This window comes from Paramisgurnus dabryanus, chromosome 10 (assembly GCF_030506205.2).
Source record: "Paramisgurnus dabryanus chromosome 10, PD_genome_1.1, whole genome shotgun sequence".
NCBI classification, from domain to species: domain Eukaryota; kingdom Metazoa; phylum Chordata; class Actinopteri; order Cypriniformes; family Cobitidae; genus Paramisgurnus; species Paramisgurnus dabryanus.
In genome coordinates, this window is record NC_133346.1 from 16,471,728 (window position 1) to 16,492,018 (window position 20,291).

The 20,291-nt window shown below is 37.2% G+C and overlaps 1 protein-coding gene across 1 annotated transcript; it reads left to right on the top strand.

The window, feature by feature from the left end:
• The first annotated feature begins 561 nt into the window (after nucleotides 1-561).
• LOC135779473 (protein mono-ADP-ribosyltransferase PARP14-like) lies at nucleotides 562-19,735 on the top strand. The gene is made up of 17 exons (XM_065290185.2): nucleotides 562-792; nucleotides 1,791-1,906; nucleotides 5,388-5,415; nucleotides 8,229-8,438; nucleotides 8,686-8,913; nucleotides 9,568-11,939; nucleotides 12,892-13,119; nucleotides 14,434-14,643; nucleotides 15,028-15,136; nucleotides 15,533-15,682; nucleotides 15,835-15,900; nucleotides 16,003-16,179; nucleotides 17,543-17,749; nucleotides 17,832-18,449; nucleotides 18,535-18,677; nucleotides 18,822-18,996; nucleotides 19,080-19,735. Exons 1-17 carry the CDS (start codon nucleotides 615-617, stop codon nucleotides 19,358-19,360), a joined length of 5,496 nt encoding a protein of 1,831 aa, XP_065146257.2. The 5' UTR covers nucleotides 562-614; the 3' UTR covers nucleotides 19,361-19,735.
• Nucleotides 19,736-20,291: the final 556 nt, after the last annotated feature.

The following is a 20,291-nucleotide window of genomic DNA, read 5'->3' on the forward strand; positions in this document are numbered from 1 at the left end:
ATGTTATTTAAAGTGGTTAACAAACCACTTTAAATAACTTAGCAACTTAGATTTGAAGATGTTAAAAATTCTGCTAATTGCAGTGTGCACATGTGTAACCGGTCTGACCACCTTATTATAACACCGACACCTGATAAATGTTACAATGTAGTCTCGCAGCAGAGCCACAAGTGTCATTACGAGTGCCAAGTATGAACTAAGGTAATGTTGTTTATTTAGCTTATCTGAAATAAACTACTCTAAAAAAACTTTGTTGTTATTGATTCTTTGCGGAGTTACGTCCGTTCCACGAAAGCCTTTGTTTATTACTGTTGAAACCATATTTGACTGTAGCCAAATGCCAAACTAAACTCAATGACATGAACCTTCGCTAACTTTTTAACCAGCACGCGCTAAAAATGTAATCCAAGGGCACTGCGGTTATGCACACAAAACTAAATATTAAGACATTCACAATAGAGCATGGTCTTTCCTCTGAAATGTGGAAAGCTGTCCGCTGTCTCGGTTTCGTGGTAAAATATCGCTGAAATGAAAGTGAAAATAAGCTGGAGGGAGTGATAACACTATTTACATCGACTTGCCGGTCATTTTCCTACAATTCAGAAAGGGTTAGGATGGATGGATATCCTTATCCGATCGTTGTGGTGGGAGACTGGAATCGTGAACATGCAAAAACTTTAAAAAATAAACTCCAGATTTACTTTCAAAGTAAGAAGAAATCTCAGGGAGGAGACTGCGTCGTAGAAGTCGATCAAAACAGCAGAATTACAGTTCGGTTTAAATCATGGGAAAGTAAGTGCTAAACACATACAAGTCAAACGCTGATCAGTTGTTTAGTTATTGAATAATTTATTCATTTACGCACTTGAGACAGGTTTAAAACTAAAATAGAGAAGTCACCTTTGCATAGCTTACAATAGCATTAGGTATGATGACAACATTCTCAAAAACCCCAAAGCTCAAAATGTATTGTATTAATGACATTCCCATTTACAAAGATACATGAATTGTAAAAATCCGTTGGGGATTGAGAAAGTTATGATATTTTTAATATTAGAAATGAGAGGGAAAAGTTATCAATGTAAGGTGTGACCGAAAATGCTGCTTATTTACATACTTTCTCATTTTATCAGATATTTGCATAACAGAATGTAGGATTTTGTTAGTTCTTTCAAATTAATTCATGAAAATTTACTGTTATAGTCAGAATTATGGGCATCAGACTTTGGTTGGAATAGGCATCGGACCCATGCAACCATGGTTTTTAGAACGATGCCTGCAGTGGACATTCTGACAGGACGTTCACTGTATCTATTACCAGAAACGTAATATTCTAATTTCCGCAATTTATTTAAATACAATCTCCTCCATAGATGTAGATTACCATGTTTCATCATTTTTATCCAAGATAAGAGATATACATTTTGGTCCACATACCTTTCATTAGTGTCCAGAGTTTAGTGGAAGCACACCAACCGGTTGAATATGGTACACATTTTTAAACAGTTGCTGTGAACTAAAAAAGCTAAAAATATCAAACGCTTCCAGTGGTTTGACGTATTTATTGTCGTATTTAGTGAAAACATAATACAACCATGCAACGAGGATTGGATATTGCATGAGACGCATTGTAAAAGTCCCGCGCGGGCGGAAACAGATTTTATGCCTATTTCAACCCGCGTGCCCGCGATGTCAGCATTGCTAAGTAAAGCTATTGTAAGCTATACAAGCTTATTGTACCAGCATACTTTGTTTTAAATTTGTGATATGTCTGATTGCTTGTGTTCAAGTTCGAGATGATGTCCTCTCCAAAACGGATCATGTGATTACATTTGACAAAGACCATGTGAATTTAAAAGTGAGCAAAAGTGATCCACCGAAAGAACCTGACAGAACCCCACAGCTGGTAAGCATGCCATGGGAGTATCATTAGTAATATCAAGAGCATAATGTAGACGATATTAAAAAAGGGGGCTTGTTTGAGATGCGGCTCGCCTCGCCTGAAATTTAGACGAGAGCAGACGGATGCTAGCCTGGTCCAACCAGACTCTCGTACATTCATTTCATTTGTACAGAGAGTCTGGCCACGCTCCATTGCAAAGCGTTACTTCCGTTAAGGAGGGTCCATTGTTGAAGTTTAAAACTATTGGATCTGCCCAGAGTCACTCAAGATCTGCCAAAGCCAATCGCTAACGTGTGGTCGTGACGTATATCATGCACCGAAACCGTCCGGAAACAACAAGTCAGAATAATCAGACAAACAAAACTTAGCAAACCTGGTTCTTGCTCCGGCTTTCTGTATATTCGGCAGTTTTGCAACAACGAACCGAATAGCTTTTCTCACGTCTTTCTCCACTGCCATTACTGAACTACAACTCAAACTGACGCACGACCTCAACGTCATCGTTCTTAGCCAGCCCCATCTGTTCGCTGATTGGTCCTGCAGATTTTTGCAGGAGAAAACGAAACTCTATAGAGCCATCCCAGACGTACTGCTGAAGCGAAATGAAAATTAAGCGGAAGCACGTAGGAGGGCGGAGCCAGGCTAGACGGATGCAGTGATGGGAGGAATGGAAAAAAATAGCTTGTGTTTCCCAATCCTGGTCCTCAAGTACCCCCTTCCAGAAAGTTATAAGGTGTGTTCGACTTCATGCGGCGCTGCGCAGACCGATCGGTGGCTGACTTGAAGCAGTGCATTCCGGTTAGTAATTTTGTCCGACTTCAGCTGGCGCTGCAGGCACGTGACAGTGTCATATGGTATTTAAGTACCGCAAGAGCGTTTCGAGAGTAGCCGGCTAGCTCAGCCGGTGCAGCTTCTCCAGAGCGGCTGCACGGAGTTGTGATGACGTAACAGCTTTACGTGATTGGTCGCCTCACTGATGACAACAATCACGTGCGTTTCAAGTTTAATCCAATCTTTAGTTCCACTAATAAACATTATAAATTCATGTTTTAAAACAGTAAAAAAAACTTTAATATGCTTAAATATGTTATATTGTGTCGTGTAATAAAATAAAAATGAAAATAACAAACTCTATTGGTATTTTAATAATATAGGATTGTTTTCCTGTTATTTTCGGGTATACAGTATAATCAGCAATTAAAATATTCGATATAAAATGTTTCTGGTTGCAACTTTTTATTAAAATGTTTGTTTTTATCAAATTCAGCATCTAATTCACTTCATTTGCGATTACAAACAAGGAAACACGGCGCACACGTCACTACGGCAAGCAGCAGGTGTCCGGCTTGACGGCTCCGTCTTCAGTTCCTCCCTTGACTTCAAGCGGCAAAACTTGCCGATCGGTTTGCGCAGCGCAGGATGATCTCGAACACACCTTTAGATATCTCCTTATTTAAAACACCTGATTCAACTCATCAGCTTGTTAGAGAGACATTTGCTGCGTCTGAAACCGCCTACTTCATACTATATATTACGCGAAAAGCAGTAGGCGATGCGAGTAGTATGTCCGAATACATAGTATTCGAAAAACAGTATGCGAAAAGTACCCGGATGACCTACTACTTCCGGTTAGATTTTGCAGTGTGCATAAGATGGACACTTTACTATCCCATGATCCCCGGGAGAGGAGTTATCCAACGAAGAAGAAGAGACATGCGGCTGTTTTCGCACTGGAATGACATGACGTGATGACGCGTGATGTAGCAACATTGCTGAACATGAATGTAGTACGTCCGAATTTCATTCATACTACTCGGATGCGTACTATACAGTACCTACTGTTTTAACAGCAAGTAAGTAGGTACTTCATCTTATTCAGTACCTACTGTACAGTATGCGGTTTTGGACGCAGCCATTTTATCCATTCTGGAAGGAGGCTGAGGTGTTTGAAATAAGGAGACATCTAAAACTTTCTGGAAGGGGGTACTTGAGGACCAGGATTGGGAAACACTAGCTTAGTTGGACACTTCACCAATCTTGCAGTCCACTCAACCGCAAACTTCAGCAGATGTCAAAAGATCGTGTTTGTGTATTCTATTTTCTATCACGGATGAAATAGATGCAACTGAAATACCAATAAATGCATTTACATGAAGATGTTTATAATAAGAATAAACGAAGGTGAACTGTTCATTACTGGAAATGGCTACTTAGATGTTGGGATGTATAAATCTAAGTCTAGTGGTAATACAAATTATTTTATATTGTGTGAAATATAAACAGCTTACAGTACAAACAATTCACTACCAAAACAAAAGTTTAAAGAAATTCATTAAAAACATAAATGTCATAAGTCAATAACAAGTTCTTCCTCTTCTTTCTTTTAATGGCGGGTGGCACCAACTTTAAGGTGCATTATCACCACCTACTGTATTGGAATGTGGACCCAAGTTTCCCTATTTTATTAATTACAAAAAAACACATTATTATATATGTTTTAACTCATTAAATTCTCCTAATCAGCCCTGTTGCATTGAGATAAAGAAATAAACTTTCTAATCCTTAACAACAAGTTTAAAAAATATTGGGTTTTTAGAAGTAAGAAGTTATCAGCTGACATCCCCGGGCCAATGAGCATTATGCTGTGTTGTCATCAAGTCTTTCCCATTGTGCTTTTCGGCAACAATTCTGGCTGCAGAATCCAACAAGGCCACCTCTCCATCGTGAGAGTTTTTTGGCAGCGTGACATCAAAGCAAGTCGGGCATATCTCGGACACTTATCGAACTGGCATGCATCTCTCGGCGAAATCTATTATTTGATAAACAAGAAAGCTGTTAAATGTATTAATGTATGTAAGCATTTCCATGTTTTTATTAAAAAAATTATTTCATCCCCTGGCTAATGTAAAAAATAGTTGAATATTATTAATTCCATAAAAAGCATCTCCTGGCAATCACCGGTGATCGATTTTGCGCAGAATTTGGTTATCTCAAACCAGCCTATTGACTGGTGAAGCTTGTCTTTATACATAATGCATCACAACAGGTGTTTGACAGAACGGAGTACTGCACAAAATAGTTGTGTTAAGGCTTGTTTGAAATGAGCAAATTCTGCGCAGAATCGATCATCGGTGATCACCGCAAGATGCATGCCGGTTAGAAAAGTGTCCTAGTTATGTCCAACTTGCTCTGATGTCACGCTGACGTGTATCAAAAAACTCTCAAAAAAATGTGTGTCAAAAAAATACAGCGAGAGCGTTCAAAAGCAGACTCTTCCATATGATTTCTCGAATGACTCTCGCAGTATTTTGATGTCATCCACCTGCATATGACATTAAAGCATCGGGAGAGCGAATCGTCAGAAGTGCTCTTGAATAGCTCTTGCGATACTTGATTTCAATAGCCAGTCGATCTGCGCAGACTCTACTTGTTTGTTAGCTATTATGAACATGATTATAAAGACTTGTTTTTATTGTTTCTGAAGGAGCAGGCATCTGGATCTCAAGAACCTAGTAAGTAGTCATCTGATTTTTGTCTGCTTATGTGGTATTTTATTATTATAAGTTTATTTTCATTGCTGATGTACTAACATTTTTGGTAATCAGTTATTAATTTGCCTTGTCAAATCTTACATTAGTGTACCAATTATATAGTCTGTACACATACATAGACTACATAAATATGCCTCAATGTCATATATGAATGAACATGTTTGTATGTATGTATGTACGTAAGCACCTTACATATATATGTACGTATACACACACAAGCACACACATTCTGGTTTCCATGTTTTGTGGGGACATTCCATAGACGACGTAATGGTTTTTATACTGTACAAACTGTATATTCTTTTCCCTTCCCCGAACCCTAACCCCAACCATCACAAAAGAATTCTATGTCAAATTTTCAAAAATCATCCTGTTTGATTTATAAGCTTGTTTCCTCATGGGGAACTCAAAAAGTCACAAAAATACTGGTATTCATATCTTTGTGGGGACAATATTTTTGTTATTCAGTTAATCACTGTAAAAATGTGCCGTAATTATGCAGCTGGTTGCCAGTAACTTACTGTAGAAGATAAAGACTAAAAATGTTTCATGTTCATTTAACTTTGAACAAACGGTTGCCAGTAAATTATATAAGTGTAAAATTTTACAGTAAGTTACTGGCAGCTAGTTAGTAGTGTTGTTTTTGGCAGCCTGTTTTCATTTTAGTTTTAGTCTAGTCTTTGTGTCAAGCTGTCATTTTAGTTTTTATTAGTTTTAGTCACGTCATACTCTTTTTAGTCTAGTCAAGTTTTAGTCGACTAAAATTCTTGCCATTTTAGTCTTATTTTAGTCAGACTTATCCATTACTATTTTAGTCTAGTTTTAGTCGACGAAAACTGATGACATTTTAGTCTAGTTTTAGTCAGTGAAATTGTATTTAGTCTCTTTTTAGTAATGCATTCTATTTAACCCATATAGTATATGACCTAATAGTATTATAGACAAAACAATATTTTCTTTTAGCCAAACCCATTTTAAACAAAAGTTATATTATTGTTACCTTATAGACCCAAGAATACATCCATTCCAGACATGGAAGATGCTCTGATTTGAGTAGATATTTATTTTACTATCCTCTGAGTGAGTGACTTGACTGTTCGTAGGAGTCTACATAAAAGTCTACATAATCAAAACAAAAGTAGTCTAAGCAAACACACAAACACACACACACACACACACACACACACACACACACACACACACACACACACACACACACGCACACACGCACACACACACACACAAGGTCAAATGGGTCACACACAACTATAGTATGTGTGAGAATAGAAATATGCTACTGTTAACATTTATAATTGTATTTTGAAAGCAGCACAAACTACAATCATACATATGTAATTATATATTATTATAGTTTATATTTCTGCATCTGTACGTTACCACCAGTGTACCTAATGGACTTTGGCTTAATCTAATGTGACAAAGCTGATCTTAAATGTCAGTATAAATCCAAGCAATTTTGGAGAATTACTAAATGTTTTTCTTGTAAGTAAATTAAAAGTCAGCTTTAAGAAAACATCAGATGTCTATTAAGAAAAGCAAAGTTGGTATGTATGGTTATGTTCTCAACAGTACAGGTGTTTGATTGATTTAATACTCAAGTATTCAGCGAAGTATGTTTTGTTTATTTAAATAATAAATAAGTGTAGTTATTAAGCATATACAAAACAACGAATGTCTTTAGCATAGATATATTTAGAATGTTTCAAAACGCAACGCAGCACAATGTCATTTAAACAACTGTTACATGATATAAATTTGTACATTGTTATACTGGTGGTGTCAGCAATCAAAGCTATAGATTTCAACAGGCTTGTTGAACTGACCTGAAAGTGATGCACGGGATTTATTTTGGACTTTTCTTTTACATTTGGAGCCAGAATGCTGCATCTTCCCGGTCGGAATCGCCGCGTGGCTACAGCTTCTCTCATGCAGTGGAAGCGTTTTGTGCAGCATTTAGTGGAAATGTGTTTATCTTCAACAGCGACTGGCATGAAGAGTCGTGTCCGTAAAAGGGATAGGATCTTAGGTGCACGAGCAAGGCTTGTGGACCAACTCCGCTTCACCTCTGTAACCGCCCCCGTTTCTCCGCTTTCCGCATGTTTCGCGGTTGCCGCGTACACTGTTTGAAATGCCCATTAACGTGCAAATGGAGGCGTATGATATCAAAGCATCGCGAGAGCAGACTGCTCCGCATGCTTTCTACTCACTCTCGCGGTACTTTCATGTTTTGATTGATCTACGCAGCGCCAACAACACACGCGATCACCTGCAGTCAGGTGGTGGGGGCGCGGAGATGCTGAGATTGGTAAAAGACGAAATAACGTTATAACATTTCGTCTCGTCTCATTTTGGTCAACGAAAATGAAGAGACATTTTAGCTTAGTTTTTATTTTGTAAACCACTTTTAGTCTCGTTTTTATTCGTCAACAATATTGCATTATACATTTTATTATAGTCATCGTCACATGACCAGCATTTTCGTTACGTCTCGTCTCGTTTTCGTCACGTGAAAAAGGTTCGTTGACGACTATATTTCGTCATACTTTTCGTTGACGAAAGCAACACTAGTTGCCAGTAATACTCAGTAATACTGTAATTTCTACAGAAACAGTTTACAATGTAGTCACATCTTATTTTACTGTAACTACAAAAAAATAACCATGTTCCATGGTTTTATTGGTTGAGGTTTAACTTAAATGAAACTTTTGAAGCATTGATTTTGCATTGATTGTTTTATAAATTTGATTTTAAAGTACAAAGTGCCCTTCCAACTGGAAGTGATCCAGATGTGAAGAACCAGCAAGAGTCATATGCTGTAGTTTTGGAGAATGTTGCAGATGACTTCACAAAAGATGTTTTGTCTCTTTTGGTGGAGAATGTCAGTGGACTCTTGGAAAAGGACTTTAGCATGGAACTAATACCAGAATTAAAGACAGCAGTTGTGACCTTTAATATCCCCAGTGGTAAGTTCAGTTGTCCATCACTGATTTAGTCTTATACAGTATATATAAGCTGGTTTGCAGCATTAGTTTTCATATATTGTCTACTTTGAATATGGAGGAACCCCTGACAACTAAAATTTTAACATTTATAGTATGTTTACATAATACATAAATTCATAGAACTTATTCAAAAAAGGACTTTGCATTTTGCATTGTATGTAATTTATATAATTAAATGAATCTTCGGCAAAAATATCATTTCTGATAGTTACAGGAAAATTTCTTGAGGAAAGTAAAACACACAGGAAGTTCAAGGACTATGGTCTGAAGGCCCGTGCCCTGGAGAGGAGCACATGTGTAAGGGTGGAGAATCTTCCATCTGACATCAATAAGATGTTGCTGGAGTTGTATTTTGAAAAATGGGGTGGTCCGGTAGAAGAAACCATCACATTGCCAATGGAGCAAGCGGCCATTATAACATTTAAAAATGAAGAAGGTAAATACATGTGCATTTGCTGCTAGAATTACAGTATTATGTTTTATTTATTTATGGCCTAACAATATAATAAAGAACCAGGGTTTATGGTGCAGTGGGTTTTAGTTAATCTACCCACAGATCATTCTACTTGACAGACAATGTAACGTGCTGTAACATGGGCTGCTTACACAAAGCGTGAGAGAATAGAATCCATATGCAAAAGAGGTTATTGGTAAAATCCCTGAAGGGCAAGCAAACAAATCCAGTCAGGGTAATCCACAAACGTAATCCACAAAACAGGCAATAGTCGAGGCAGGCAGCAAACAATCAGAATCCAAATAAACAGGCAACAGGTCAAAAACAGGAACAGATACACAGAACAGGAAACAGGATAAACACTTGGTAGTGCAGCAGATAGACATACATACATACAATACTTCGCCGGGAATGAACAGATAGGAAGTGGCTTTATACAAATACACAGGAAGTGGGAAGTGAAGAATGACATGACCAGAATTTCAAAATAAAAGTCAGCACAGAACAGGATTTCAAAATGAAAGTACAAAACACAAAACAACACGAGAAAAAACCTTACAGACAACTGTGATTTAATTTCTTTGCATTGCTGTAAGAATATTTATTAAACTTTGAATTTTCATTCAATTTTGTCAGATACGGAAAAGGTATTGAAGAAAACGCATATCATCCGTGATGTTTCAGTCAAGATCCACCCCTACTATAAATCCCTAGGAACAGCCTTGTATGGCAGCAACAGACCAACATGGAAACTACCTGAACCATTTAAAGTCAATATACATCCTGCCATCAGGGAGTTTCTCCTCAAGAAAAAGTTAATTTCCTCTATCAGTGATAAGATGAGCTCACATTTCTGCCAAATAAACATAGACAAACCTGAAGTGCTGCTCAGTCCTGATCCAGCATTGCTAAAACAGAAAGGTTTAACCAGAAAACATGTTGATGGTTGGAGAAAGAATGCCTCAGAGGCCTTTGAAAGCATTATATCCAAATATAAAGCATTTGAGTTGCCAGTATTGTACCCCTTGTGGACCAAAGTAAAGAATGAAATAAAGGAAATGGTGAAAGATTTGGTTTTTACACATATGGATTCATCTAAAGGGGTCCTAACAGTGGCAGGTTTGGCTCATGATGTAACTGACCTGAGACCACTCCTGGAGAAAATGTTAGAGCGAGCATCAGCTGAAATAGAGAGAGAGAAGAATAGTGTAACAGAAGACATGGAGATGACACCTGGCATGTACTCCCTGCTTCTACAAGATGGTCTGCAAACTGCTACAGCTGCTTCTCCACAACTGTGCCTCGAATACAACAAGAAAATAAACAAATTAAAATTATCAGGTGTTAAAACTGAAATTCTCCTCTTCAAGAATTGGGTCCTTGAAAAGAAATTAATTATGAAACAGACACCTTTAAAGATTAATCGTTCATTAGTGGAATTTTTGAGATTGGTGGATTGTGATGAGATATCCAAAGACCTGTTTGTGTCGCATGGAATAAATGCTGTATACACGGAAGAAAATGGAGATCTTGTTTTAATTGGAAGCACAGACCGAGCACTTTCTGAGGCACAGGAGAGGTTGAATGTGGTTCTTCAAACTAAAGATGTCATTGTAGAAGATCAGGGTGTGATGGCATTGCCACAGTGGCATGATCTCTTTAAACAAGTGCAAAGTTTGCACAGCACATCCAAAAAGAAGACAGTGTTTATAAACACAACACAAAGAGACAGAGTAATAGTGTCTGGATTTAAGGGACCAGTGTTGGAGATCAGCCAGACATTAGGAGACTTCATTGAGAAACACACTAGAATTGAAGATGTTGTCCGTGTGAAGTCACATGCAGGGCTTGAATTCATAAAAGAGAGAAAATCACAGGACTGGAAACATTTTCTTGAGTCTGATAAGTTGATGGTGCATTTCGATTTAAAGAGACCCCGGATCAAAGTCTCTGGAGAGCGAATGTTTGTCCAGGAAGCTATGACCTTTTTTAAAAAGATGTCAGATGCTCTTTACACTGACACACTGATCATTAAAAAGGCAGGAGCAAAGAAATACTTCAAGGAGGAAGGTCAACTAATGCTGTCAATGTTACTGAGGGAAAGTGGATTTGTGGTTGTGCTCCAGGAAGATCACATGCTGGAAGAGGAGGAGGAGGATTACAATAGTAAAGGTAGTTTTGAAGATTTTGTGGGGTCCTGTGAGGTTCAGACTCCAAGTGGAGTAACCATTATAGTCAGAAAGGCAGACATTTGCAGGCTAAAAGTTGATGCTGTGGTGAACGCAGCTAATGAAGATCTGCAGCACATTGGTGGATTAGCCCTGGCGCTTCTTCAAGCTGCTGGACCAGATCTGCAGGACTGCTGTAACAGGTACATTAAAATGAATGGACCTCTGCAGCCCGGAGAGGCCATCATCACTGAGGCTGGTCGTCTTCCCTGTAAATATGTAGTGCATGCTGTTGGACCTCGATACAGCAGTTCAGACAGACATGGTGTAGTGCAACGTTTAAGAAGTGCTGTGAGGGAAAGTTTAAAGCAGGCTTTAGGCAAACACTGCTCTTCCATTGCAATTCCTGTTATCAGCTCAGGGATATTTGGCTGTCCACTGGAACTATGCACAGAAACAATTGCCAGGGAGGTCTGGGAATTCATTGAAAATCAAAACCGTAGTGGTTTGTGGCACAAACTTACTGAGATTCACTTGGTTGATAATAATGACAGCACTGTGAATGCAATGACTCAAGCCGTCAGGAAGCACTTTGCTGATTTCAGCCCCAAAATGAATGTCCTCCACCACAGTAAGCCCAGTGTCCATTACAGCTCTGGAGACAGGTCAGGAAGTGGTCATGGCAATAGAAACTTTGAAAGACAAGCACATTGGAGAGAAGAAATCAACTCTTTTGGTGGCAGATCAGAATCGTTTGATGTGTCAAGTGTTCTTGAGACCAAAACTACACAAGGTGGACTAAAACTCATTCTGAGCAAAGGGAACATCCAGGATGCAAAGGTAAGTGACTCTTAAGTTACTCAATAACATTTCACAAAGGTAAATATATATGTTTTAACACTAACGTAACTAACACTTTGTGTGGTGGTTCTACAATTACACCCTGGGCGAGACAGTCTTTGAGTGCCCCCCCCCCCCAAAAAAAACGGTTTTAAAACAGTTTACTTTTTTAAAAACAACATATTTGAAAGAGAAAAATATCCTTCTCAACTGCACAAATCCGTCATTCGATTTTTTTAAAAACACACTTAAGAGAATTCAGTTATTTAAAGAACACCTATTTCATTGCTTGTGCTGCCATGTTTCATTGAAAAATGCTGCCCTGGGTGGTTGCCCAGAAAATTCTGCCATCATTTACTCACCCTCATGTTGTTGTTAACCTGTATGAGTTGTAAACCTGAGTTTTAAACCTGTGTTTTGATAAATGATAAACGGTACCCATTGACTTCCACAGTAGGATAAACAAATACTTTGGAAGTTGATGGGTACCATCAACTGTGTTGTTAACATAATTTATCAGAATATCAACAGAAGAAAGAAACTCATACATGTTTGGAACATAAGGGTGAGTAAATGATGACAGAATTTCATTTTTGGGTGAACTATCCCTTTAAAGGACAAGTTCGGTATTTTACACTTAAAGCCCTGCTTTCAGATTGTTTATGATGAAACAGAACGGTTTTGACTAAAATTTCGACATATGCAGCTGCCCCGAGAATTTTCGGGTGTTTGTTTTTCACCTCCCACCTCTACAATGGGTCTATAGGTGCACAGGAACAATCCTTCCCTTCCCAAAGCTCCCTTCGCGGAGTAATATTTGATCAAATATTTATTCTTCAATTGAATAAATCCTTAGATGTATATCAAGTTTCAGTAAAGACATTTTATAAGGGACATTTTTGATAGTAAGCTTTGATTCATCTTCAAGAGTGTTTCTCTCTTTCTCTTGCAGACTGATGTCATTGTAAACACTATATCAGAAGACCTGGACCTCAGAAAAGGTGCCATTTCCAATGCGCTCCTTCAGGCTGCCGGTCATCAACTCCAAAAAGAGGTCACTACAGCTGTTCCTGCAAGCAGGCTGAATTATGGAGAGATGGTCATCACAGATGGGTATAACCTGATATGTGCAAAAGTCTTCCATGTAGTTTGCCCGTATTGGAGAGGTTCAGAAGACAGGGTGAGAATTACAACTGCAATTGAAAATTAAAAGATTAAAAACAATGTACAGTACCATAGTATTTTTAGATGTTCTCATCACATGTTTTTAATGTTTGAGCTGGTGTAATTGAGTGGAGGTGGGGACTAATTTGCATATTCATGAATCACATGAGCTCAGATGCAAAAGCCGCTACACGGCACCTTAAAAAATTAGATAATATTAACCGAATGCTCTCGGTATGTATTATACATTCATCAAATACTTTCACTTCAAATCTGCTTAATTGCAGCCTCAGGCTGTTCAGAGATACTGGTTTGTTGACAGAATCCATTAAAGGCGCTCTAAGCAAATCTGTGAGACGTCACTTTTTGTTAATGTTTGAACTGTTTTCAAACAAACGGAGCGTAGCTAACTCCTCCATCAAAACAGGCATGAATTTATAAGCCACCAAACACTTCCATGTTTTCCCTATTTAAAGACTGTTGCATGAGTTGTTTCACGAGTAAGTGTGGTGGCACAAAATAAAACGTAATGATTTTTTAAGCGGATAAAATGAGAACTATATTGTATGGCGGAAGAGCACTGTAAGGCGTTTCACACCGGACACGCAGCTCAGCGCCGCACCATTCTAAAAAAAAACAGAACACATTGTTTTCTATGAGTATTTGCACACTGGCGCCGACAGGTGGTGCCTGTCTGTGGCGCCCAGCTACGACTCAGGAAGTTGCTCAATTACATAATATTTGTCCCAAACCGTAATCGATTTACATTGGCTGCTAACATATATTTTGTATTTTGAAGTAAATGGTATCTGACTAAGCTTGCGCTATTTAATGTGCACTTCTGGTGTACGATACCTTTGAGTTGTCCTAGACGCGACGCGGTGCTGAGCTGCGCATCCGGTGTGCTACCCCCTTTAATTTGCAGCACTTCGACCTCTGGTGCAGTAATATTGACAGAAGTAGTTAGAGGTGATGATGTTACTGCACGCCGAGGTCAAAGTGGTGCAAACTAAGTGCTCTAAGGTACTTAAAAAATCCCACGTTTTATTTTGTGCCACCATACTTACTCGTGTAACTAATCATGTAACAGTCTTTAAATAGTTTGGTGGCTTCTAAATTCATCCCTGTTTGGATCCTAAGGAATGAATGAGGTTAAGCTAAATGCTAACAAATTCGCCACGTGTTGTGCAAAATGCACACATTGAAAAAAATTGTTATGTATTAATTCATCTAAGTTTACGTAAGAACATAGTAAAATATTGAAAAACTGTAGTGTTTTTCTTTAAAGATAATTAATGTTTATACTGTTATATTATTTTGATTTCAAAAGGTACTCGGTCAGATCATTAGAGATTGTCTGAAAGAAGCAGATGCTCTGCAGATGGCTTCAGTCTCCTTCCCAGCTATTGGTACTGGAAATCTTGGCTTTCCCAAGGATCTGGTGGCCAGGATCATACTGATCGAAGTCCAGAAATTCACCCCTAAAAACCTCAGAGAAATAACTGTGATTGTGCACCCATCTGACAAACAAAGTTTAGATGTGAGTGTTTACATGAAGGCAAGAGTTCACAAATATGTTCGCAAATACACAAAGCCTAAATAAAGTTACAATGCAAATGTCTGCATATGCTGTAGTACATTATTACTAGACCTATTGCTCAAAAAATTGTTCACAGTAAAAAGGATGTCCAAAAATAGTTTTAAAAAATAAGTTACAGTTTCAGACTCAGACACAAGTTTTTAAGTTTCTTGATCACATCACATATGAAAAATGTATTGTTCATTGTTTAAAATAGTTTCCTACATATCTGTTAAAAAAATATTACAACTATGGTTGATTCTTTATTTTAGAAATTGAATGAAAGAATCAACCATAGTTACTTATGTTAATGTTATTTGTATATTTCTGTGCTTTATCCGCTAGTGCTTTACCAGTACATTCAGAGATCGGATTCAGAGTCCCATCACAAAAGGAGCACATCAACACTTAATCCCTAAAGTAAAACCTTTTGACAAGTCAACACAGATGTCTGGTAAACCTTTTTTCATCACTCTCTTGTCTTGAGTAGTCATAGAAATTAAAGTAATTGTGTTTAGATATTCATATCAAACACTTTATAGCAGACTACATTTTGCATGATGGAAACCAAAGGGAGGAGCAGGAACCAACAAAGGAAAGCTAAAATTAGCGTATTGCGGCCCCTAGTGGTCATTGGGAGAAATTCTAACAAGCGTGGCAAGCTATGATGGGATTGATTATATTGTTGTAAATTATATATTGTCCTTTATTTTTTCGAGTTTTATGTAATATTCATAATTTTTAATATATCCAAGTATCTATTTCCATATTATGTTATCAGGTAAGTGGCAAAATAGACGTTTATACATTTTCTATGTATCTTCTTTGTTTTGTCATTTTGTTATATTAGGGCTCCTTGGCAAGGTCTCCACTCCCTCTCTTGGGGTGATCACTATGCAAGTGGGTCAAGTGATGCTGGAGGTTTCATCAGGAGACATAACTAAAGAAAAAACAAATGCCATTGTCAACTCCTCAAATCAGACATTTTCTTTGAAAACAGGTTAATGCAATTTTACTTTTTTTCAAACGTTTACATGTTTCCTTTTAATTTTAATAAATACATTTAAAATTCAAATACAACATAAAATTAGAATTTAGGTTGCTACTAAAAAAAAGAATAATGTAATTGCAAATTTTCTCTTTGCAATCCAGGAGTATCAAAGGCAATTTTAGATGCTGCTGGATTACAAGTCGAACAGGAATGTTTACAGATTGCTGGTTTGTATTTTTATAATTGGTTATCTCATCTTTGCTGATAAACATTAGTTTAAATCAGTGGTCTTTGACTTTATTGTGAACAGGGCATGTTTCTTTTCACAGCAACAAATAACCAGCAAACAGAGATTGTGACTTCAGCTGGGCAGCTCCCATGTGGAAACATTATCCATATTATTGGACGTAATAAACCATCTGAAATAAAAGATGTTGTGTTATCTGTTCTTAAGATATGTGATGCAAACCAACTGTCCTCTGTAGCCTTCCCCGCTCTTGGCACAGGTAAAATGTATACATTTTAATATATATTAAAGGACACAGAGAATGAAAAACCATTTTTACCTTGTATTTGTTGAATAATGGTAGTCTACCCGCATTCACGAACATACAAAAAGTGCTAGACATACTTAACATCGCAGTCTCATAGAAATTCCTCTTTTAGAAATGTCAGCCAGAAAACGGCCCAATCTGAAAAACTGATGCTTATGACATCACAGGCATCTCACTGCCCCTCCACTTTAAAATAATTGGCTACATTTTTTGAGTGGCAGCAAAGTCAGCCAATCAGTAATGAGATTGCAAGTTAAGCCAGTAGGGGGAGCCAAATAGGTGCAAAACCACTTGTTTAAAATCCCCCACCCTAATAGAGCTATCTGAGAGAGGTTTTTAGGAAGCTTCTAAGGCATTACAGACCCAAACAAAAAAATTTTTGTCTACATGTCACATCACAGAACAAGGATAAATACCCCGTTCAATCATTCTATGTCACCTTTAATATAATCCTATCTAAATATCAAGTAATATTACCATAAGTTAAAACATGAATATATTTTAACAAACTTTCAAATAGGTTTAATTGGTTAACATTAGTTAATGTATAAGGTATTGTGTACAACGATATACACAGCAGTAATCTATTTACAGCAAATAATTAAGGTTAATTTTAAGTCCTAAGTATTCTGAAATGTATCAGTATATTATTGGTGCATTCAAGAAATTAACATTAACTTACATTTAAAATGGCTAAAAAGTATTGTTAATTGTTATTTCATGTTATTTTATTAGATATAAATATTTATAATTTCAGCCAATAAAAGGTGCTTTTCAAATATTCAGAATAATTTGAACAAAATAGCTTAACTATATGTTTTAATAAAATAATAATAAATTGTGCAAGCATTATTTTTAGTTTTAAGAATTCATTACAAAAACTCGAAAAACTTATGTTTTACTACATACAATTTAAAAATATGTTGCATTTCAATTTTGAAGTTTAATCAACTTGAATTTACAATTCATTTTAAATTTCTGACTAGTGAGAAGTTGCTATGAATTATAAAGTTGAATTAGCTTAAGTTATTTATATATTTTTTTATTCATAGCAACTACACACTAAATAAAGTTTAAATAAATTGTAAAATCAAGTTGATTAAACTTAAAGATGCAAAAAGGGTTATTTTTTTGCAGTGTGAATTAAAGCCTAAACATTGTTAACCAAAAAATTATCATTTTAAACCAAGTAATTATAAAGATCATTATAAAAATTGAAATTTTTGTATGATTTCTAATGTATTTTGAAACAACTCCATTGATAAGTGTAAAAAAAAAAACTTAAGCTCATCGTGGCATGTCTTTAACCCTTCAGGTCAGGGTGGAGCAAACCCAGCAGTTGTTGCAGATGCAATGGTTGATGCGGTTGTTGACTTTGTGAAGAAAAATAAAACGGCAAATGTGAAGCTTGTAAAGTTCCTCATATTCCAGACGAACATGGTGGCAGACTTCAAACAAAGCATGCTCAAACGATCGGGTGAAAAAGTGGATGAGGAAAAAGGCATTGTGGAGAGGTTTAAAAGTGAGTAAATCAACAAGAATAACCATTTGATTATTATGGGTTAAATATAATTAATCCTTTCCTGTTATGTGTTGTCACACAGGCTGGACGAAAGAAACTTTTGGGTGGGGCAATTCAGAATCTACTAGAAATGAAGAGTTTGTAATAGTGGTTGAGGACATTGAACCAGCCGTTATTCAGCTTTGTGGAGAAACGCCACATGACTTAAATAAAGCCAGGGACATGATCAACAGCCTGATAATAAAGGAGCACATGAACATTCCAATCCATGATCCGGCCATTGGTCATTTCACCAGAGAGGATGCAGAAATGCTGAACGCAATGCAGAGAGAGCTCACAGTAAGCATCAAGCTTGAGAGAAAAGACCAAGACCCTGTCATCAGATTGGAGGGACTGACGAAAGATGTCCACATTGCTGAGAGTCGCATTCGGGACATGATCCGTAAGGTGGAAAGGATTGAAAACAGAAGACGTGAAGCATTTATGGTCAACAGCTTGGTTGAGTGGAAATATCTGGCGAGTGGGCAGAACATGAAAAGCTTTGACATTTTCACCAATTTTGACCTGGAAAAAGCCTTACAGAGCAAAAACACTTCAGTGAAAATCAAAATTGATAATGAGGAATACACAGTCGATTTAGTTCGTCTACAGGCCACAAGAGGGAATAAGCAGATTGAATTACAAAGAGTAGATTTGTCAGGTAAGTTAAAGTCTTTTAGACATTTACAGTATTAGGTGGCCATCGTGTGCAAAGATTTAAAAACATATAAAAACGTATTTTTCAGACCGTCAATATGCTTTGCCTTCAAACTGGGATGACATGAAGGGAAAGTCAGTTATTCTGGTAAATCTCACATCAACTTCAAATGAATATGCAGATGTGGAGAAAGAGTTCAGAAGAACCGGCTTGACCTTTAACATAATTCAGGTAAGAACAGACATACATCAAATCTTATGTTTGACCTATGCAAATTTTAAATATTCTGGTGTACAACTACATTATGCTTGCAATAGTAAATCAGTACTGAATGTTTTCTTTGTACTCATGTTGACCGGTGTGTTTTCTGCACAGATTGAACGAGTACAAAACAGCACACTTTGGAAAAACTACATGATCAAAAAGGAAGATCTGGAAGCAAAGAACAAGCATAAAAACAACGAGAAGCTCCTCTTCCACGGCACTGCTCCTGATAAGATTGATCACATTAACCATCATGGCTTTAATCGAAGCTTCGCTGGGATGAATGGTATCAACCGAAATTCAGTGTAATCTTTGTTTGCAATTGTTTGCATTGGTTTTTGAAATTAACTTGGTCTTATTGTGTTTTAGGAGCCATGTATGGGAATGGTACATATTTTGCTGTGGACCCAAGTTACTCAGCCCAAGGCTACTCTAAACCTGACGCCAGTGGACACAAACGCATGTACCTGGCCAAGGTGCTTGTTGGCGACTTTACTCAAGGAAAAGCAGGCATGCTTGTTCCTCCTGCAAAGAGCTCCATAAGTGCTGATCTCTATAACAGTGTGACTGATAACACAAACAACCCTACCATGTTTGTCATTTTCAATGACGTACAGGCTTACCCAGAATACCTCATCACATTCCAGTAGGGATTTAGAGTATCACTGAATATTTCTTTTATTGTACTGATTAGAAAAATAGTAAACACTGAGAAATGCATGTGTTATATACTAACAAAGTTAGTTTGGGAAAATAATAACAATGAAGGCTGTGGCAACTTGCTTATACAAATACTGAAATATAATCCTGAGAAAAGTTTTCTAGCTGCTATAGAAGGTTTCATTGGACGCACATGTGGTGACGCAATTACATGTCTGAGGGGAACTTTACTTCTGGTTTCTGTTTGTTTAATGGTCTGACTAGTTGCTAATTTGAACTCTTGAACAAATACCTCATTGAAAATAACAAATGTTTTGGTTTCCTAATCTACATGTAGTTTTTTGCTTGTTATATAAATAAACTACTTTAAAGGACTTTGTTCTTATTGATTCTTAGCAGAGTTTATCGTTACGTGTGTTCCACGAAAGCCATTTGTTTATGTTGTTACTGCTGAAACCGTCTATAACAGTGACAAAAATAACACGAACATTTTCCTATTCATATGTTGTGAGAATATAGTTCCCATACGGTTAAAAGATGGATGTGTCTCATATGACCTTGTTATTCGAACAAGCTGTGACTATACAAATCACAACATGTTAATAGGAAAATGTTATTTTGTCACTTATTGGGAGCAGTATGCTAGCTGAAGCCATTTAGTTTGTGCTAAGCTAAGCTAAGCTAGCAGTGGTTGCTTCAGACACAGGATGCACAGTGATGTAAAAGGTATAGGGACTTCTCTAACTCTAGGGGATACGGTGACCCTGCTTGAAAAAACAGCATACCAGCAAGACCAGCATATGTTGTGATTTGGTGCTGGTTTGCAGAGAATGAATGAATGAACTTTGACCTGCAATGATCTGAAGGACAGCTCCACTGTCAGTATTAGGTGAACAGGGTGTTGACAAGCTGTTAAATAAA

Excerpts from the sequence above, each read along its gene's own strand:
- LOC135779473 (XM_065290185.2), top strand. The coding sequence starts at position 615 with ATGGATGGATATCCTTATCCGATCGTTGTGGTGGGAGACTGGAATCGT. Across the intron at positions 15,137-15,532 it reads CAAGTCAACACAGATGTCTG|GGCTCCTTGGCAAGGTCTCC; the intron begins GTAAACCTTTTT and ends TTGTTATATTAG. Across the intron at positions 15,683-15,834 it reads GACATTTTCTTTGAAAACAG|GAGTATCAAAGGCAATTTTA; the intron begins GTTAATGCAATT and ends TTTGCAATCCAG.